This window comes from Acanthochromis polyacanthus, chromosome 1 (assembly GCF_021347895.1).
Source record: "Acanthochromis polyacanthus isolate Apoly-LR-REF ecotype Palm Island chromosome 1, KAUST_Apoly_ChrSc, whole genome shotgun sequence".
NCBI lineage: Eukaryota > Metazoa > Chordata > Actinopteri > Pomacentridae > Acanthochromis > Acanthochromis polyacanthus.
The window spans coordinates 39,840,016-39,862,452 of record NC_067113.1 but is presented as its reverse complement, the minus strand read 5'-3'; the positions used below and the strand labels follow the sequence as shown (position 1 = coordinate 39,862,452).

Genomic DNA, 22,437 nt, shown 5'->3' with positions numbered 1-22,437 from the left:
TTTATTTCTCTTTATATTCACACATTTATTTCCTGATTTTTAACAGATTTATTTATTTATTCCTCTTTATATTCACACATTTATTTCCTGATTTTTAACAGATTTATTTATTTATTCCTCTTTATATTCACACATTTATTTCCTGATCTTTAAACAGATTTATTTATTTATTCCCCTTTATATTCACACATTTATTTCCTGATCTTTAAACAGATTTATTTATTTATTCCCCTTTATATTCACACATTTATTTCCTGATTTTTAACAGATTTATTTATTTATTTCTCTTTATATTCACACATTTATTTCCTGATTTTTAACAGATTTATTTATTTATTCCTCTTTATATTCACACATTTATTTCCTGATTTTTAACAGATTTATTTATTTATTCCTCTTTATATTCACACATTTATTTCCTGATTTTTTAACAGATTTATTTATTTATTCCTCTTTATATTCACACATTTATTTCCTGATCTTTAAACAGATTTATTTATTTATTCCCCTTTATATTCACACATTTATTTCCTGATCTTTAAACAGATTTATTTATTTATTCCTCGTTATATTCACACATTTATTTCCTTATTTTTCAACAAATTTATTTATTTATTCTATATTTTTTCTCTTTACATTCATACATTTATTTCCTTATTTTTTAACAGATTTATCTTTTATAGTGGCAATCCTGTGACTCCATCAGTTTTGCCATTTCCATCAACTTTTTTCTTGAGCGACGCTTCAAAATGTGTCTAAAAGAACGTCATTTACGCATAAAAAGCGCCCAACATGTCATCTTTTTAGCAATGGAAATCTTTCTGCACTCTCTCGTCTTTTAACTCACAAGCCTTTCATGAGCTTTTCAGTGTAAATGTACCAGAATCATTTAGTTTAGAAAACTCTTCGCCTTTGTACGACGTATTACTTTACGGCCACTTGCAGTTTGTGCAGTGACCTGTTCTGCCCACACTGATAATTAACGTCTCATCTCCTTGAGTTGGAGGTGAGGAATGAAGCCGGTGGAGGTTTCTGTGTGTTTGTGCGTCTCACTCGCTCAGCAGGGCCTTCAGGTGCAGCTGCAGGCTTCGGATGGAGGTGTGTAAGGTGTTGAGCTCTCGGCATTTCTCCCTGGCTCGCCCGGTCCTGTCGCAGCCCGTCGTCCTCGGCTGGGTCTCGAAGTGTCGGTGGAAGTCGTAGCTGCGCTGCACCTCGCCCAGACAGCTGGCCAGGGCGTGGTGGAGGGGCTCGGTCACCGCAGCGACGGACCGGTGCAGCGGGGGCGGAGCCGGAGGAGGAGGGGAGGAGGAGGAGGCTCCTGTGGGTCCTCTCTCCTCCGGCTCCTCGATCCGGTGCGGGGAGAGGAGGAGGGCCAGCCGACGGAAGCATTCGGAGCTTTGTCCCACCCACAGCTGGAACAGCATCTGGACAAAACAGCAAAGCTCAGATCAACAGCAAACTCCATGCTCTAATGCAGGGGTGTCCAACATGAGGCCCGCGGGCCAAAAGCGGTCCTCCAGAGGGTCCAATCCGGCCCTCAAAGTGTAAAAATTAGAGAGAAAACAGTAACTAAATTGGTAAAACTATAAATTTTAAATCATTTCTAGACCATGACAAGTTGTTTAGATCATAAAGTAAAATACTGGATTGTTCTTTTGTCATTTTGTGTCTCATTTTTTGTAATATTCTGTCTTATTTGGTCTGACTTTTGTCGCCTGTCTCATGTTTTTGTCGTTTTGTTTCCTTTTTGTCCCCCTTGTGTTTTGTGCCTCATTTTTGTCATTTGCGTTTTGCTTCATTCATTGTCCTATATCTAACCGTAACCAAACAGTAAACTCATTACAACCTGCCCAAACTATCTTTCTAACCCTAACCAAATCAGCTGATTAAAATAAATCCCAATTATAGTGTTTAATCCTAAGCAAGCAGTAAACTTATTATAGCCTGTTTAAAATCATGTTAAAATCAGTTATATTTTAGGTTTAAATTATCTGTGATGGCCGTTTGTACAGTTCATAGTTTGTGTGATAAAGTTAAAAACGGGAGTGATGCGAATATGCTAGCCGCTATAGTGTTTTCCATATTAAGTTAGCATGAAGCTAATTGGCGGTTTCTTACAACTCAGCTCCCTGCCTGATTTCAGAGTTTATTTGTATTGTACATAATGACCGATTTAATGTTTGTTGGTGTGAAACAAACACTCTGTAGTTTTTCATTTTGTCATTTTTAAATTGCACGAGGTTCAGTAAATTAGTAAAACTATAAATTTAAAAATAATTTCTAGACCATGACAAGTTGTTTGGATCCTAAAGTAAAATACTAGATTGTTCTTTTGTCATTTTGTGTCTCATTTTTGCAACATATTGTCTTTTTTTTGTCTGACTTTTGTCATCTGTCTCATGTTTTTGCTGTTTTGGGTTTCCTTTTTGCCCCCCTTGTGTTTTTTGTCTCATTTTTGTCATGTGTGTTTTGCTTTATTCATTCTTTTGTGGAGCGTTTTGTCGTCTTTTTGTCTCTTTGTAACTTTTTTCTCTAATTTTTTGTCTCTTTTTTGTTTTGTTTCGTGTCGTTGGTCTCATTTGTTGTCGCTTTGTGTCTCAGTTTTTGTAATATTTATTTTTTTGTCTTTTGTTGTCTGACTTTTGGTTATTTATAGTTTATTATGCTGTGATTTTACTGGTCACTGGAGATCAGATTGGGCTGAATGTAGAAATGAACTGAGATGAGTTTGCATTAATGTGAGAAAAAACTCTCATTATATTATATAACCAGTACTTTCCCTGTCCTGGGCCGGATTGGACCCTCTGGAGGACCGGTTTTGTCCCACTGTCCGCATGTTTGACACCCCACACCTCCCAGTCCTTCCTCTTTCCCACATGTTCCACCTCTGGACCATCTCATGTCATGCTTCTACCCTCGGGCCTCACCTTCAGGGCGGGCAGGCTGTAGTCGTCGGTCAGGTCCTGGGCCTGCTCGTCGCCCAGGTGTTCGATTCCCAGGCCCAGGCCCAGCTCCTTCAGAGGCACCGCGGACACGTAGTTGGTCACGTTGTCGATCTCGGAGTTCAGCGGGAACGTTGGGAGGAGTTAAGGATGCAGAACACTTCGGAAAAGCAACGTATGTCTCTATGAAACGTCACATGCTCCTCAGCTTCTGTTTGCGTGTTAGAAGAAAGGGCTTCTTTATATTTAAAATGCATGTTTAAGTCTTTGAGTGGCTTTAAAGCAGAGGTGTCCAACATGAGGCCTGTGGGCTAAAAGTGGTCCTCCAGAGGGTCCAATCCGGCCCTCAAAGTGGAAAAATTACAGAGTAAAACTATAAATAAAACTATAAATTAAAAATTTAAAAATAATTTCTAGACCGTGACAAGTTGTTTTGATCCTAAAGTAAAATACTAGATTGTTCTTTTGTCATTTTGTGTCTCATTTTTGTAAAATATTTTGTCCAATTTTTGTCTGACTGTTGTCATTTGTCTAATGTTTGTCATTTTGTGTTTCCCTTTAATTATTGTTTTGTTTTTGTCTCATTTGTGCCATTTTTTGTATCATATTTGTCATTTGTCCATTTTTTTGACAATTTGTAGCTTTTTTGTCTAACTTTTTTGTTTCGTGTCGTTTGTCTCATTTTTTGCAGTTTTTTCTATCATTGTCGTCATTTTGTGACTCATTTCTGTCTTTTTTGTTGCTTTATGTGACTTTTTTGTCTGACTTTTGTTTCATTTCTTGTTTTTGTCGTTTCGTGTTTCCTTTTTGTTTTTTGTCTTACGTTTGTCATTTTGTGTTTCACTTTATTTATTGCTTTGTGTATTATTTGTGTTGTTTTGTGCTTTTTTGTCTCGTTTGTGCCATTTTTTGTATCATATTTGTCATTTGTCCATTTTTTTGACAATTTGTAACTTTTTGTATAACTTGTTTCATTTCGTGTCATTTGTCTCATTTTTTGCAGTTTTTTCTCTCATTGTTGTCATTTTGTGTCTCATTTTTGTCTAATTTTTTGTCTCTCTTTTGTTCTTTTATGTGACTTTTTGTCTGACCTTTGTTGTTTCGTTTCTTGTTTTTGTCGTTTCGCGTTTCCTTTTTATCTCGCTTCTGTTTTTTGTCTCATTTTTGTCATTCTGTGTTTGACCTAATTTATTGTTTTGTGTATCGTTTGTGTTGTTTTGTGTTTTTTGTCTCATTTGTGCCATTTTTGTATCATATTTGTCCATTTTTTTGACAATTTGTAACTTTTTTGTTTAACTTTGCTTTTGTTTCGCATCGCTTGTCTCATTTTTTGTAGTTTTTTTCTCTCATTGTTGTCATTTTGTATCTCATTTTTATCAGATTTTTTTGTTGATTTATGTGACTTTTTGTCTGACTTGTCGTTTTGTTTCTCGTTTTTGTCGTTTCGTGTTTCCTTTTTGTCTCGCTTGTGTTTTTGTAATTCTGTGTTTGACCTAATTTATTGTTTTGTGTGTCGTCTGTGTTATTTTTTTGTCTTTTGTCTCATTTGTGCCGTTTTTTGTATCATATTTGTCGTTTGTCCATTTTTTTTGACAATTTAAAACTTCTTTGTCTAACTTTTGTTTTGTGTCGTTTTTTTGGTCTCATTTTTGTAACATTTTGCCTTGTTTTTTGTGTTTTTTTGTCTGACTTTTGTCGTGTGGCATGTGAGGAATAATGTATAATATATATAATGTCTTATTTTTGTTTGTTTCTAAAGTTGACTGAATGTGAACATTTTCAGAATGTACGTTTATGCACTAAAACAAAGGAAACACGTGGAGTTGTGTTTATTTATAGGTTATTATGCTGTGATTTTACTGGTCGGGCCCACTTGAGATCAAAGTGAGCTGGATGTGGAACTGAACTAAGATGAGTTTGACACCTTTGCTTTAAAGCTTCTCTTATCAGCGGAGCTCCTGGGATTCCCCGCCTCCCCATCAAAGACTTCTCCTCTTGTTTAATAATGCTGGTTAACCTCAAAGACGTTACATTTCCGTTACACTTTGATATCAGTGACATGGATCACAAAGACACAAGGAGAGCAGGAAACAGAAAAGCTGCTTTAAAGTGCCCTGAGAGGAAAAAAAGAAGCTGTCAGTTACAAAAAAACACCACTACTAAACGAGGCCATCAATGAACAGCGCTTTGGGTTCTTCTAAAGTCTTCAGTTTTCAGGTAAAGGATATGCCTTGAGCATGTGACAGGTGGCCCTGCGTGATGCTCTGAAGGCCGAGCGGAGCGCCCGGTACAACGCCTTCCTCAGTCCGATGAGCTGCTGGCCCCGTGGCCCCGCCCCCGGCCCCGCCCTGCTAAAGGAGCCGGCCGCACTCACCCTGTCGAGCAAACTTGACAAGTGAAATGTGATACAACTGTGGAGACGTCCCAGTAAGGCAGGGGGGCACACACAACACTGAACACATCACTGACGGCGACACACCAGACGACACACACACGTGGAGTCTACGCTGACATGTTAACAACACGCAGTGTGACGAACAATACGACGGAACAACTGAAGGCGTTCTTTAACAATCTGACATTGCAGACAGAACATTTAATCACTGTAGTGCTTCAAGCTCAACATCTTACCAAGTCTGTTTGTCTTATTTTTAGTCCAAACGTCTCATCCCACTTGATTTAAATTCACTTAAGTGACATTTCAGCAGATGGAGGGACGTGTTTTAGACAATACATCTTAAATATCTTGTTAAATCAAACAATCTTGGAATTATCTTGTTTTAACCCTTGTATAATCCTGAAAATGTGGGGAAAAAATATATATTTCAAAATGAAACTTCTGATTTCCACATTTTCGGGAAATTTCTGAACATTATTTTAGTGGAAAAAAAGAAAGATTAAAAAATGTTTCTTTTTTTTCTGAATGTCCTTAAAGAAAATATTAGAAATTTTACTGATATATATGGAATCCCTTTAGATATTTTTAGGATTTTTTGGAAGATTTTTATTCATTTTGTGAAAATATTTACAATTTTGATATTTTTTATTTTTTTAATTATAATTTCTTGCCAAATTTAGGGATTTTTTTTTTTAAAAAGTAAAACGTTTACTGGAAACTTTTAAGGAATTTTCTTCCTGAAGATTTTGCAGGGTTTTTTTTTTTTTTTAAATTTGGGGAATTTTGCTGAATTTTTGTTTTTTTTTCAGACAAGGAAACAATATTTTTTGGTGCCGTAAATGAGGACAACAGGAGGGTTAAGACATTTAAGCTTGACAATCCTGTTAAAATAGAGCTTAAAATAAGTTTTCCCAGCTAAATTTAAGATCTCAGTATTCTAAAAATAACATCTCATTTCAAGAAATCTTACCAAGTCATTTTTCACTTGTTCTACTGGCAGATTTTTTCAATTATTTCGAGATAAAAGTTCGTTGAAATAAGTTTTTTTTCCCCTTGTTTTGAGAGGGACATTTTTTCCAGCATGTAAATGGACTTCTGCTCTAATTTTATTTTCTACATCTACATGTAAACCCCACTGCTGCAGAAATACAGCATCAGTTTTATTTTTTTATTATACATACATAGGGTGGTGCCCCAGAACGTCCGTTCACTTCGCTGAGCTCTTCAGGAAGAGTGGGACGACATTACACACCTCTGGATTCATAAAGTATCTACCTGTCCATCTAAGTGGCAGTCTGTAAAGTACACACGTGGACATGCTGCTGATTGCTGATCTGACTCCAGTGTAGCTGTAATTGGTTGCTTCATGACATCTATACTGATGCAGAGAGGCCATTTATTGGAGCAATAAATACTCTTAGTTAAAAAGGAATGGATAGACTTTACTAAAATATTCCATGCAGCGTTCACACTCTTCTAGAAACTGATGCCAATGTCCTGTCTGTGAGACAAATATCAGAATGAAATCCACCGAGCAGCACTTTTTGTTTCACCCACACAAAAGTCTAAGTGTGTTTTTTTGTGACCTCTGGACTGAGTTTCAAATCTTTATGCAAAGCAAATCCAACCAGCTGCTGGCTGTGGCTTCATATCTACAGACACAAGAGATGGACTGTGAGAAAACATTACAGCCAATCTGTTCTGTCAGATATGAAACCTTTTCGGTATCATCATTGCAGCATTTTAGATAAATATAGTCTGCTGAATTGGGAAAATTTTGTCAAATTTCAAGATGCTCTTCTGGTTTTTAAAATCCTTCATGGTTTGGCCCCGCCACCACTTAGCAATTTTTTAAACTTGAGTAGAGGACGAACCAGAGCTGCCGCATCACATAAACTAATTGTTCCCTACAGAGGCAGTGCTTTTGACAGGTCTGCCTTCTCAGTGAGAGTAGTCGGGTTTTGGAACTCCATGCCTTGCCATATACGCAATGTCAATATACTGAAAGTTTTTAAAAATTTGCTAAAATCATGGTTGCTTGAGAATCAAGTTTGTACTCACAGCTAGACATGATTTGTTTTAAATTGTCTTTTATTTTGTGCTACCTGCCTGCTGCCAATGCTGCTATGTCTGCATCTATCAATGTTATTGTGATGTTTGTTGTATGATGCTGTGCTGTGTGGATGTTGTGACTGGTATTGGTGTTATCACTGCATTTTAATTAACTATTTACTCTTATTTTTTTTATGTTGTTGCTGGCGTTTTCATCTGCCCAGGGACTACAGTTGGAAACTAGCTTTATAGGTAAAACTGGTACATTTACAGAAATGTTGATTAATGTGCACTGTCCCTGTTCAAATAAACTCATACAATAAATAAATAAACAAATGGATCAGCGTTCTCACTCGACTCTAGTTAAGAAAGGTGACGATCCGGGGTTTTCCTACAGACGTTACTAGAGGTTTACAGACACACACAGACTACAGAGAAACATCTACGGACACAGATCAAGAGTCGAAGGGCTAACTAAGCCGTGAACTAATTGATCAAACAGTCAAAGATGTGACGGCCGTGATCAGGACGAGCACACTTACAGGGTGAACCCTCTGGAGATGACCTCGGTCTCCTGCACCAGACGCAGGGCTTTGCGGGACAGTCCGGTGAGGGTCTTGCTGTTGTGGACCAGGGTCTGGAGCTGGGCGGCCCTGGCGTGGACGGCTCTCTGCATCCGGCCCCGTCTCCACAGCGCGGCCCCCCTCAGCCCCGCCCAGCCCAGCAGGGCCAGACCCCACGGGGCTGCAGCCAGAGCCCACAGACCCTCAGAGGCAGAGCAGAGCCCCAGCAGCACCGCAGCCAGGCCGACCAGCCCGGCCACGTCCCTGAGAGCACAGGACGACGACAAAGTGTTTACTCACTGATCTGTAATACATATGCCGGATTTAGCACATTTACATCCGTAGTCCCACACATAAAAGGAAAAAATACTCATCAGAAACAATATAGCGAAACAAAGAGAACAAGAAAAGCACTGAGAGAGCGCAGCACTCCGCCAAGGCCGCTCAGCTGACGTATCATTTCTGACTGGTGTCCTCATTTACAGGCACCAAAAAATACTGTTTCCTTGTCTGTAAAAAAAATCCAAAAATTCAGCAAAAAATTCCCCAGATTTCTGAAAAGCTGCAAAACCTTCAGGAAGAAAATTCCGATAATTCCTTAAAAGTTTCCCTCGAAAGTTTTATTTTAAAAAAATCCCCAAAATTTGCCAAGAAAATTCTTGTAAATATATTCAAAAAATGAGTAAAAATCTTCCAAAAAAATCCTAAAAAATATCTAAAGTGATTACATACACACGTGGACAAAATTGTTGGTACCCCTCAGTTAAAGAAGGAAAAACCCACAATTCTCACTGAAATCACTTGAAACTCACAAAAGTAACAATAAATAAAAATTTATTGAAAATTAAATAGTCAAAATCAGCCATTACTTTTGAATTGTTGATTAACATAATTATTTAAACAAACAAACTAATGAAATAGGGCTGGACAAAAATGATGGTACCCATAACTTAATATTTTGTTGCACAACCTTTTGAGGCAATCACTGCAATTAAACGATTTCTGTATTTGTCAATGAGCGTTCTGCAGCTGTCAACAGGTATTTTGGCCCACTCCTCATGAGCAAACAGCTCCAGTTGTCTCAGGTTTGATGGGTGTCTTCTCCAAATGGCATGTTTCAGCTCCTTCCACATGTGTTCAATGGGATTCAGATCTGGGCTCATAGAAGACCACTTTAGAATAGTCCAACGCTTTTCTCTCAGCCATTCTTGGGTGTTTTTGGCTGTGTGTTTTGGATCGTTGTCCTGTTGGAAGACCCATGACCTGCGACTGAGACCAAGCTTTCTGACACTAGGCAGCACATTTCTCTCCAGAATGCCTTGATAGTCTTCAGATTTTATCGTACCTTGCACACTTTCAAGACACCCTGTGCCAGATGCAGCAAAGCAGCCCCAAAACATTACTGAGCCTCCTCCATGTTTCACCGTAGGGACAGTGTTCTTTTCTTCGTATGCTTGGTTTTTGAGTCTATGAACATAGAGTTGATGTGCCTTACCAAAAAGCTCCAGTTTGGTCTCATCTGTCCAAAGGACATTCTCCCAGAAGCTTTGTGGCTTGTCAACATGCATTTTTGCAAATTCCAGTCTGGCTTTTTTATGAGTTTTTTTCAGCAGTGGTGTCCTCCTTGGTCGTCTCCCATGAAGTCCACTTTGGCTCAAACAACGACGAATGGTGCGATCTGACACTGATGTACCTTGGCCTTGGAGTTAACCTTTAATTTCTTTGGAGGTTGCTCTGGGCTCTTTGGATACAATTCCAACGATCCGTCTCTTCAATTTATCATCAATTTTCCTCTTGCGGCCACGTCCAGGGAGGTTGGCTACTGTCCCGTGGGTCTTGAACTTCTGAATAATATGAGCCACTGTTGTCACAGGAACTTCAAGCTGTTTAGAGATGGTCTTATAGCCTTTACCTTTAAGATGTTTGTCTACAATTTTTTTTCGGATGTCCTGGGACAATTCTCTCCTTCGCTTTCTGTTGTCCATGTTCAGTGTGGTACACACCTTTTCACCAAACAGCAGGGTGACTACTTGTCTCCCTTTAAATAGGCAGACTGACTGATTATGAGTTTGGAAACACCTGTGATGTCAATTAAATGACACACCTGAGTTAATCATGTCACTCTGGTCAAATAGTTTTCAATCTTTTATAGAGGTACCATCATTTTTGTCCAGGCCTGTTTCATTAGTTTGTTTTTTAAAATAATTATGTTAATCAACAATTCAAAAGTAATGGCTGTTTTTGATTATTTAATTTTCAATAAATTTTTATTTATTGTTACTTTTGTGAGTTTCAAGTGATTTCAGTGAGAATTGTGGGTTTTTCCTTCTTTAACTGAGGGGTACCAACAATTTTGTCCACGTGTGTATATATCAGTAAAACTTCTAATACTTTCTTTAAGAACATTCACAAAAAAAATCAACCAAAATCCAGCGAATTTTGCTGGATTTTTTTTGTGAATGTTCTTGAAGAAACATTTCTTAAAAAAAAAAATCAAAAAATTCAGCAATAAAATTCCCCAATTTTCTGAAAATCTGCAAAACCTTCAGGAAGAAAATTCTAATAATTCCCTAAAAGTTTCCCTTGAAAATGTTATTTAAACAAATCCCCCAAATTTGCCAAGAAAATTCTTGTAAATATTTTCAAAAAATTAGTAAAAATCTTCCAAAAAAAAAATCCTAAAAATATCTAAAGTGATTACATATATATCAGTAAAACTTCTAATATTTTCTTTAAGAACATTCACAAAAAAATCAACCAAAATCCAGCGAAATTCGCTGGATTTTGGTTGATTTTTTATGTGAATGTTCTTAAAGAAACATTTCTAACATTTCTACTTTTTCCACCAAAAAATATTCTAAGATTTATTAAAGATGTTGAAAATGTGGACATCAGAAGTTCCACTGTAGTTCGGTTGTTAAAGTGTTGTGTTATCAGGACCGTGACTTCCTGCCACATTTTCTACATCATTCTCTGTGTGTGTCAAAATAAAAGCCTCTGCCAGTTGTGGAGCGCATAAAAGGTTAATTTTCTTCTCTGGCGTCTTTCTTAAACGCAGCTTGACGCAATAATAAATATAGAACAATACTTAAATGCCGCAAAATGTAGTGAAAAATCTGCAACACAGTGAGACCGCCAATATGCTACACTTGTGCTTTTATTTTTTCTCCTTGAAGCGGCGTACCATACGGAGGGCGTGGCGATGAGGCTCGGTCTGGGCAGGGCGCTCGCTCGGTTTTGCAAGCCGGAGGGCGACGAGCCGAGGGTGAGCAGACCGGGGTCCAGCAGCTCGATCAGCTCCACGTCCTCCTGCAGCAGCACGTCCTGGTCCAGAATGCATCTGACCGAGTACTGGCCGAACACGCAGTCCTGCGAGCGGGGGGGAAAAAAAGAAGAGAAGACGTGAGCGTAGCTGCTGGTTTTCCAGCGCCGGCGCTCCTTTCCGTTTCCCATTCTACCCACCAGCTGCTGCTCCAGCTTACGGGATGCAGCCGCCTGGTGAATCGGGCTCCATCTCCACAGGGCCTCAGCCAGTCTCCATAAGCGTCCTCCCTGCAGATCACACACACAGGCAATCACACAACACAGCCACATAAAGGTGGAGTCTGTGTTTCTGTGCAGGTTTAACAAAGCCAGTCTTTCATGTGTAAGCCGGCTTGACAAAACCTAAAACCCAAAGCAGAAATAATGGATGTCATGATGGTGGTTAGCATCTTTATTTGTTAGTCCAGGCTGTCTTTTATCCCTGCCACAAAAGAGGCATTTAACACCACATGTGACTGTTCTTCTGCACAAAACGGACCGACTGCATGTTGTCCTTTTTCAGTCAAGAGAGCCCTGAAGAATATAAAAGATAACTACAGCAAAAAGTAATCCTACTGTCGGCCAAAGAGGATAGAGAATCGCTGCTTCTTTCTAACATGACAGCTGGGAATTAAGCTTTAAGCTTCGTGTGTTTAATCGTGATACTCAGGAAGTGAATTTAAGGATATGTGGAAATCCCCAAAACAAAGTAAAATTAATGTTATTGTTGATCAGTTTTCTAATCTGTGTTCCACTAGCTGCAGTAAAATGATGCAGAAGCAAGTCAGAACCAAATACAGAGACATTTTTACGTCACTAGTTGAATGCATGTTGGTTCTTGTAAGGATGCATACATTTTTTTTGTAACTGCATATCTTTGCTAACTTTTTCCCCAAACGTAAGTCAGACTCTTCTGATGCTTCGACGAAAAGGAAAGGCGTCTCCGTGGAAGTGAAATCAGACATAATAAAACGCTCAAGATGCAAAACCAGTGCAACATATTCTGCTATCTTCTCGTAAAATGACTCATACTTGCGTGGAAGTAGAGCTGGCCCGAATAGTGGTTTCTGGCCTCCGAATATTCGGGCCCTATTAAAGACGAATATCCAAATATTCCGACGGGTTGGGGGGGGGGCGCGAATATTCGGATCCATTCGTCTGGTCTCCCGGGTCCAAATTTTGCCTTCGTTTTGTCTTCAGTTAAACTGAAGAATTCCCAAACAGTGGAGGGCTTCAGCATCTTGTCTTGTGTTTATGCAACAAAGTGAAGCGTGACGTCAGAGTCGGCAGCAACCCGGCCATTCAGGTGGAGGTAAGAAACACGACGGGATGAGCCGAAATGGGCCGAAGGCGGAGGGAAGAGAGTAACGCCGAATATTCTTTCCGCCCGGTAACGTCTGATGGCAGGGGGGGTATTCGGATACCAAAATTAATATCCGGATACCACCGTAACGAAGGAATATTTGGATATTAGGGATATTCGGGTCCAGCCCTTTTTTGAAGAGCTGATGGATATCGTGACGCACGCAACGGCTTTGTTTACAAAATCGACTCGGGTTGATCTCTAAGAACGGAACTCCAACGTAAGTCGAGGACCTCCTGCGTACTAAAGAACTGGTGAAAACTTCCTTCTCTATTTTCGCTCCCCCTCTCCTGGGCGCAAGTAGAAATGGGCACGGTCCACTTTGGAATAGAGCTGCATGGATGGTTCCAGTCCATAGCTGTGACTTCAAGCGTGCTGAATCAGAATTGCTGACTCTAACTTTAAGTCAGGACTCTATTCCATCTTTATAAGCAGGGCTTTCCAATATTTCATGCCTGACACAGCCCCAGTGGACGAATTCTGATCATTTCCTCGAGTCCAAAAACAAACGCACACTCACGGTCAAAAGGAGTATCCCAGGAGACAAATTCTTTCAGGCAACAACAATAAGAGCAATGTGGGTTTGTGAAACGCTCACCCACCAAACTGCTTCACTCTGCTCAATCCCCGCTTTGGTGTTCTTACTGTTTACATTTTCAGTGTCAATAAAAGTAACTTGAAAACACTGGCCTGACAGAGGGAGAGGAAGGACTCTTAGTTTCAGAAGAACAGCAAGTTTGTTCATCTTTTATTGGTCACACTTGTGTTTTATTTCTTGCTTCCTAGGAGCCCTCAAAGTGGAAAAATCACAGAGAAGACATTAACTGCAGATTGTAAATGAGTAAAATTATAAATTTAAAATAATTTCTAGACCATGACAAGTTGTTTTGATCAGAAAGTAAAATACTAGATTGTTCTTTTATCATTTGTGTCACAGTTTGGTCATTTTTTGTCTTATTTGCGTATTTTTTGTCTAATTTTTGCTTTGTTTCGTTTCGTTTGTCTGTTTTTGCTATTTTGTTTCTTGCTTTTGCTGTTTGTGTGTCATTTTTGTAATATTTTGTCTTGTTTGTGTTATTTTTAGTCTTCTTTCTGTCTGACTTATTGTTTGTGTCACGTTTTTGTCGTTTTCTCATTTTTGTCATCTCGTTTCCTTTTTGTCTCGCTTGTGTCATTTTGTGTTTTGCTTTATTCATCATTTTGATCATAAAGCACAATATTAGATTGTTCATTGTTCTTTTGTCGTTTTGTTTCAGATTTTTGTAAAATTTTGTCTTTTTTTGGTTGTCTTTTTGTCTGACTTGTCGTTTTGTCTCATGTTTTTGATGTTTTCTTTCTCATTTTTGCCAAATTTTATCTTCTTTTGGTTGTTTTTTTTGTCTGACTTGTCATTTTGTTTCTGATTTTTGTAAAATTTTGTCTTGTTTTAGTTGTTTTTTGTCTGACTTGTCGTTTTCTCTCATGCTTTTGTCGTTTTGTGTCTCATTTTTGTCATCTTGTGTTTCCTTTTTGTCTCGCTTGCGTTTTCTGTTTTTTTGTTGCTTTGTAACGTTTTTGTTTTGTGTCGTGTTGTTTAATTTTTTTGTAATTTTGTCTCATTTTTGTTGCATTTTGTTGTTTTTAGTCTTGTTTTGTATGGTGTTTTTTGTCTCATTTTTGTAATTTTGTGTTTCGCTTTATTGTTTTGTGTATTGTTTGTGTCATTTTGTGGGTGTTTTTTAGGCTCGCTGGTGTTATTTGCCTACTATTTTGTCATTTTGCTTCAGGCTTTTGTCATTTTTTGTCTTGTTTGTGTCGTTAGCGTCCATTATTGTGTCACTTTGTCACCTCTTTTTTGTCTTGTTTCGTGTCGTTTGTCTCATTATTTGTCATTTTGTGTCTTGTTTATTATTTTGCATCTCATTTTTGTAATATTTTGTTTCTTGTTTTACGTTTTTTTTGTCAGACTTTGATCGTTTTCATCATAAAGTAAAATACTACATCATTCAGTTCCACATAGCTGTGACTAAATGTTGTGTTTCTTTGTAGACACTCTGATCTGGAAGTTGTAAAGTGGAAATGATAAACTGAGGATGAATGTGGTTGAAATTTAATTTATTTTTCTTCAGAAATTTCTGGTTCATGATGTTTTATAAAAAAAAAAGACAGTTAATTAAACGTGAATATTTTCAGAATGTACTTTTTTGCACTAAAATAAAGGAAAAATGTGGGTTTTTGTTATTTCTAGGTTATTATGCTGTGATTTTACTGCTCACTGGAGGTCAGATTGTTCTGAATGTGGAACCTGAACTAAAATCAGTTTGACCCCCTCTGGTTTAATAACATTGTACTGTGTAATGCCTATTCATGAACAGGATTTACTCTTCACTAATCTGCTTACTGTTCAGTGAAATGCTTTGTTAAAAACAGGGCGTTCATCCGCTCTGCTCTGCTCCAAATGAAAAACTGTGTAAAGAGCAGAATGATAACATCTGAAGTGTGCGCTCCGGTTCACAGCAGGACAGGTATTGATTCAGACTGGGCGGTCTGCACACTGACCCTTTTTTGGAGGGTAAAGCACAAGTGTTGTTAGTCAAAAGGCCGCAGTCGTATTGATTACTGATTGGAGATTCAGGACTGGGCATCCACGCGACGACGACGACTGTCAAAGCAGCTGTGATATCAAATAGGGCAATCTGCAGATAACACACAGATGTCCGTACGCTCACTGCAATTAACATCAAGGTTCTGTGTTACTGATGCTCATCGATATTCTGAGACAACGTGAAACACAACAAAAAAAGTCACAAAGCGACAAAAAAAAATGGACAAATGAGACAAAACACCAAAAATGATACACAAAGCAGTGAATAAAGCGAAACACAAAATGCCAAGAATGAGACAAAAACACAGGCAAGACAAAAAGGAAACACAAAACGACAAAAACGTGAGACAAACGATAAAAGTCAGACAAAAAAGCGACAAACACAAGACAAACAGGAAACACAAAACGACAAAAACGTGAGACAAATGATAAAAGTCAGACACAAAACGACAAAAACAAGACAAACAGGAAACACAAAATGACAAAAACGTGAGACAAACGATAAAAGTCAGACAAAAAAACAAACAAAAACAAGACAAAATGCAAAAATGAGACACAAAACAACAATCTAGTATTTTACTCTCTGACCAAAACAACTTGTCATGGTCTAGAAATTATTTTAAATTTATAGTTTTACTGATTTACAATCTGCAGTTAATGTCTTCTCTGTAATTTTTCCACTTTGAGGGCCGGATTGGACCCTCTGGAGGACCACTTTTGGCCCACAGGCCTCATGTTGGACACTCCTGCTTTAAGAAAAAACATCTGTGAAATAGCAGCAAAATGAAATGTAAATGAAATATATTCTGACTACATTTTGACAAGGGATGTGCAAATTTTGTGTACATTTCTCAAGTTGCATCAGTTTCTGAAGCAGAGGTCGGTTTTTCTTTACAAAGAACAGCTTTCTTGCATGTGATTCTAGTTCTATAAAATTGCATAAACGTTATACAATTTTGGACATTTTGTGATTTAAAAGAATAACTGACATGATGTAAATATTCATGACAGTCATCAGGGTTTGTTTCAGCCAAACGGATAAATTATGGCTTCATTTATTGAAGCATAACAGACATTCTTGTTTGTCAAATGGTCATAAATAACAAGAAAATGGAGGGACACAGCTTAGAGAAAGCACCATGGACTCACTGCCTTCACTATACATAGACTGGTCCTGGTTATTGTTGTGTGAAGCCGCCCCCTCAATGACCTATTCTGAGCCAGGAAAAACCCTGAGTAACGTCTAAGACAATGCACGCTCCTTAATTAGAAGCGGTTCATCTGCTGGCAGCGCCTGTGGTTTACTGGAAGCTCAGCAAAAGTAAATCCACACCTCTCTGGCAATCAGAATTTTCAGTGACATCCTCTTGTGCTGCGGATTTACTTTTGTCGCACTGTTTTGGCTAAAATGCTAAATTTAAAAAACAAAAACAAGAATCAGTGGTAAATAATGATGACAGAAACAGTTATCTGCAGTCTGATGAAGGGAACAGTGAGCACGGATGGCCCTGGAGGAGGCTGCAGCGAACAGATATTTCCAGTATAATGTACACCCCCTGTCAAAAGTTTTAGGACACTTTCTCATTCAAATAAATTAGAGCCTGTCCTAAAACTTTTGACAGGCGGTGTATAATTGATATCATATATATAATTGATAATTGATATATTAAATTGCTCTGCATGTAAAATGTAAACGGAACACTGACAAAGCCACGTTAAACTTTCCTGGCTGCCCTATCAGACGTATTCAAATTGCAAATTTTGTCTGAGCAACAGAGCAAAACCTAAACATATGCAACCCTGTAAAACCCATTGTTATATATATAAAAATAAAATAAATAAAATTTAAAAAATGTATACATACATATAAATATATATGTGTGTGCAAAAAATGAAAAAAGAGCAAAAAAAATTATATACAGAAAAAAGTCAATAAATATATATCTGTAATGTATTCTTTTAGTTTTAAAAATAAAGATGTAAAAAATAAATTAGATATAAATTATACAAATATATTTATTTTTTCATTAGTTTAATTTTATTTAATTTCTTTTGCTCATCTTTCGGGTTTCTATATAAATAGCTATATCTCTCTATCATTATTATTTTTGCTTTTTTCCCCCCTATATTAGGGTCTTACGGGGTTCAAGACAGAAAGTGACATCTGAAAAGCCAGAACTTCAATAATAATTTTTCCCTGAAAAAAAACTTTAAAGAATACATCCATTCTGAAAACGGTTATAGATTAATAACTAATTTACATCCCAGTTAAAGCAGCTCAACAATGTACACTAGTGATCATTTATTTGCTTAAGCAGTAAAACCACAACAGAAATGAACTGAAGCGGGTTAACATGGCTGTAAATTAAACTTCTACTTCACACCACTGTTACTGATTAGGACTCATAAGTATTTACAGCTGGGATGATAATTAAAGCCCTCTAATGCCAGGAGAGGAACAAAGATAAGTAAGTAATTAAGTTAATAATTCACTATAAGAGGATTTAAAGCAGCAGCCCTGACAGTAGAAACACACAGATGTATTTACATGCACACGTTCTAAACGCTGCTCCTGTATGAGCCGACTGATCGCCGTTTATTTAACCGGTGGCTGCAGTCTGTCTACGTGATCGAGGCCTCGGCCCCGGCTTTATCTCTGCTCCAGGAAACCGACCGCAGAGCCCAGAAACCTTCCCGCCTGATCCTCGTCCTCCTCTGAATAACAGCGAACCCGAGAGGAAGCGTGACACACTCGGAAAGTTCGTGAACGAAGCTCCGTTTCCCGTCGCAACAGGAGGGAGAGAAAGCCGAGTCATGTAATCCCGAGCTTCCCAGAATGCATCGTTTGTACAATCACAGCTAGATTAATGCGAGAACTGCTCAAAGCACGCGGGTTTTAATCCTTTGATTGCGCGGCTCCACAGGAACGTTTGTGCAGATCGTGAACAGAAAGGAGAGGACGTTCACAGAAGCAGGAGTCTCAGCGATCACATTTCTCTTTTAAAATCAGAGCAACAGCAGGAAAGCAAGAGGCAGGTAGAGGTTTGGTTACAGAACATGCAGCAAACTGTACCTGTGTCTGAATGCAGGAAGCCCTTCCTGACATGTCTGTGCTGTCTGAGCGAAGCACAAATGTACAAACACAGCAGCCTGTCAGCCAATACGCGTCAGTGTTTGGAATCAATAGTCAAAGCAATGATTTCCTGTCTGACCGGACGAGTCAAACAGTGACAGTCACACACAAACACTGCCCCAGGCTGGAGTCTGAGGAGAAAATAAGGATGGATGCTGGTCAGGGACGCCCCATCTCGACCTCGTTTGACATTTTAATCGATTAGTTTTACGGTACGATCTATTGATCTCGTCAAATGTTTCCAGTAGGGCTGGACCCGACTATCCGAATATTTGTTCGGTACGGCGGTATTTGGATATTAATTTTATTAACCCTTTAAGCTGTAGTCAATTCCAGCCATTTTCAGTACAAAAAAAATCGCTAATATTCTATTTTTAAATTTAAAAAATGATGAAAAATACAGGGAATACTGGACGTGCATCGCGAGGTGCATTTCCTTCAAAACGACCGATTCGTGGATTTTATACCGACTTCAGGACATGTTTTGGACAAAATAGTTTACTGGCTTGTGTCATCTTGATGTAAAAGGTTGGATTATGGCCGTTTTTTGTGGAATCTTTTTTTCTGTGTGTAATAATGAACCTGGAAATGTGAGTCGCGCTGTGTGCGTTGAAGCCGTGTATAGAGAACGGATGGATGAATATTCGTTTTTGTCGGACAAATGTGTTTTTCTCACCCGCTGTGGTAATCGCATCTGAAAGTGGTTTATACCGGCGGATTCATGAGAATCTAAGCTTTCCATCGGCGTATAGTGTTTGTATAATCGCGTTTGCAGCCTTCGGACATTCTTTAAATTCCTATGCAAATTAGTAGGTGTACCGCCGGCGGGACACTGAAGTTTAAGGGGTTAATATTCAGCCCCTCCGAATATTCGGATACGGATTCCCCACCCCCGTCACAGGGCGGAACGAATATTCGGATATTCGTCTTTAACAGGGCCCGAATATTCAGAGGCCAGAAACCACTATTCGGTCCTCGCTGACGTTATCGGATTACTTGTTTTGCCTAAACGAAGAGCCCACAACCGAAGGAAATTCTACTAGTAATGAAATAAAACAGAGAATTAGATAACAGAATAGAATAATCAATTTACATTTTAGGAGCTGAACCCAGTGATGTTTGCTTATAACCCTCGTGTCGTCCTGCAGATCAAAACTGACCCGTTTTAAAGTTTGAAAATGTGGAAAAAAAATCAAAAATTCACAGTGAAATTTCTGATGTCCACATTTTCAACGTTTTGGGAAATCTTTGAACATTTTTGGTGGAAAAAAAGAAACGTTGAAAATGTTTCTTAAGAGCATTCACATAAAAAAATCAACCAAAATCCAGCGAACTTCGCTGGATTTTGGTTGATTTTTATGTGAATGTTCTTAAGGAAAATATTAGAAGTTTTACTGTAATCACTTCAGATATTTTCTGATTTTTTTTGGAAGATTTTTTACTCATTTTTTTGAAAATATTTACAAGAATTTTCTTGCCACATTTGGGGGATTTTTTAAATATAATTTTTTAAGGAATTATTGGAACTTTCTTCCTGAAGGTTTTGCAAATTTTCAGAAATTTGGGGAATTCTGTTGCAGAATTTTGGGATTTTTTTCAGAGAAGGAAACAATATTTTTTGGTGTCTGTAAATGAAGACAACAGGAGGGTTAAGAAATGGTCAGAAATAAGAGGGAGTCACTTCAGCACTAAGTTAATCCATTCACAAAAAAATAAAAAAAAAGGGATAATGGTTGAATTTTTTTATGCAAAACACCCCAGAAGGTTGCACCATCTGAGAAGCTTAGATTTAGTTAATTTTCACCATCAATTATGGTATTATTTGGAATGTTTGTTGCATAAGGCAGTAATGTTAACCCTTAGATGCTCCAGTGATTGGATCCTACATTTTTCCAAAAGTTGGTAAAAAATGACCCGAATAATAATCTATGTATTTTCATACAATTTTGGATAAGAAAAACAATCTGTAATATTGTTTGTATTGTTTTTTTGTCCACACAAGAATGATTTCATGTTTGAAATATGTTTATTTTTCATTTTATGGTCGATTTTGAACATTCTGATGATTGAAAAAGAGGAATATTACACAGAAGAGCAACAAAAGAATGTTTTGATGACATTTGTTCACTCGTTTCATTCAAGTTTGTGCATCACCTCTTGTGTGATATTATCAGTGATAAAGACCTTGGAGTAGTAAAATAAATATTACAGTTTCTTTAAAAGGTACAAAAAGGAACGTGAAAATGTAAATGGAATGATATTATGTTACATCTTCAAGTCTAGGTGTGTTCTGTGTTCACTTGAGTGTAAAATTCCACTTGAGAAACACCAGACAGAACTAAACTGACATCCAACTTGTTGATTATTTGTGACATTGTTTTCAGGGATGTGTGCAACTCACTGAAGTTTTCTGTGGCTCGTCGCCAGAGGAGGTGGCGTCTCCCTCTTGTGCACCATATTCCTCCTCCTGCGATGCCGTCGGACATGCCTCAAAGTCTGTGTGCCCTAGATCGTGCAGGTACTGGAAAAGAGGAGAGTTCTGCAAAGGAAAAGGAGACACAGTGGAGGAATTACGGATGAGAGGAGGGGATGACTGATAAAATAGTGCCAGATAAAGAGATTAGAACATCAGTCGGACTCGGGAGGAGCTCTAGTTTGTCCCAGCGTGAATGAAAAGATGTCCTGACTCTGATAAGCGAGGAAAAGCGATTCACTGTGCTTCATGAATCTTGAGCTGGGTCTCCACCCTCATCCCCAGCAGCTATACATCCAGCGTACTTTTCCTTTCTGGGAGCACATGTGAACACACAGATGTCAGGACTGTCTTCCGAGCGTCTTCATTTCTCCTCTAATTCCTCTCTCTCTTGCATGGACACTGGAGCACAATTTATCATGTTATAATCCTGTCCTGCTCACAGAGGAATAAACACAGGCAGTGCTGTTTCTCCGACAAAGAAAGCTCAGAACCAGATCACATTCAGCCATGCAAATAAGCAGAGAAATGGAAAAACATCCCATGTTAAGATGTGTCCAAAAAAGATGCCTGACCCAGTTGTGCTCCAGCTGCTGTTGACAGCTGCACAGGAGCATCCCACATCGTCACAAATTAGACAATTAACTCACATGCATCGTCACACCAAGTCGCAGCTCATGTTGTCACCGTCCAGATGTAGCTACGTGTGTCATTTTTTTTTTCAAAACCGACGCATTGGTCGTGGACCTCCACACCCACCCCAGCCCGGGAATGATGAAACACCCACAACAATGCGCACCCAAGCCCGGCTCAGCCCCCTCTCGTGACCACCAAAGCTCCTTGGCAGAAACGCAACTCACAACCGGCCAAATATGCGGGATTGTTGTGGACTGACAATGCTGCATGGCAACAGGGCAGCCGGCTGCTTGTGTGAAGCTAGCACGCCTACTAGCTCTGCTCCGGCTAACCGCTGCTAAGCTAGCTAGCTGCCGTTAATGAATCGCTACATTCGCCTCACAACTCGGCCGGTATGACAAAGCATCCAGTTTGCTGCAACAAACAGTGGCGGAAATACACACCTCAAATACCACATCTTCGTCAAACTCCTCAGTCATTGCTCTCCGCCATCTATACGCAGCCCGTTTAGCATTCTGAAGTTGTAGGCGAAAGCGCTGTCAGCTCGGTAACAGCGGTGGAGAAGTTGGTGGGTTAGCCAGTTGCTAAACTTCGCATTGAACTACAATTCCCACGAAGCAAATCCCCAACAGCGGCTTCCTGGCAGTAACGCGCATGCCCCTATCTTCTTCTTCTTCTTCTTCTTCTTCTTCTTCTTGTTTCAGGTCTTTTAGCGAAAAAAAAATAACGAACTGGTGAATCACCGCCGCTAACTGGTGGAGTGTGGCTTTAATCTTAAACACAAGATGTACTGAACACATTTATTATGATGTGTTCAGATACATTATAGATGTTTTACGATGTAGTAAGGCACTTTATAGACGTATTACGATATGTTCAGGGACATTTTTGATGTATTATGATGCGTTCAGGTACATTATAGACGTATAATGATGTGTTCAAGTACATTAAAGACACATTACGATGTGTTCAAGTACATTATAAACGTGT

The 22,437-nt window shown here is 38.7% G+C and overlaps 1 protein-coding gene across 3 annotated transcripts in view; it reads right to left on the bottom strand.

Annotated features, from left to right (window-relative positions):
* vezt (vezatin, adherens junctions transmembrane protein) overlaps window positions 1-22,072 on the bottom strand; it is a 30,334-nt gene extending 8,262 nt beyond the window's left edge. Inside the window, exons 1-8 of one of the 3 annotated variants that reach the window (XM_051951850.1) lie at window positions 21,891-22,072; window positions 20,740-20,877; window positions 11,418-11,507; window positions 11,140-11,324; window positions 7,935-8,219; window positions 5,172-5,329; window positions 2,928-3,076; window positions 1,054-1,424 (exon numbers count right to left, since the gene is read on the bottom strand). In XM_051951850.1, the coding sequence (XP_051807810.1) occupies window positions 1,054-1,424; window positions 2,928-3,076; window positions 5,172-5,329; window positions 7,935-8,219; window positions 11,140-11,324; window positions 11,418-11,507; window positions 20,740-20,877; window positions 21,891-21,926 (1,412 nt within the window). In that variant the 5' untranslated portion in view covers window positions 21,927-22,072. Of the gene's footprint in view, window positions 1-1,053; window positions 1,425-2,927; window positions 3,077-5,171; window positions 5,330-7,934; window positions 8,220-11,139; window positions 11,325-11,417; window positions 11,508-20,739; window positions 20,878-21,461; window positions 21,774-21,890 lie in introns of those variants that run through there. The other 2 variants (XM_051951852.1, XM_051951854.1) reach the window with 2 other exon arrangements.
* Between the last annotated feature and the right edge of the window lie 365 nt (window positions 22,073-22,437).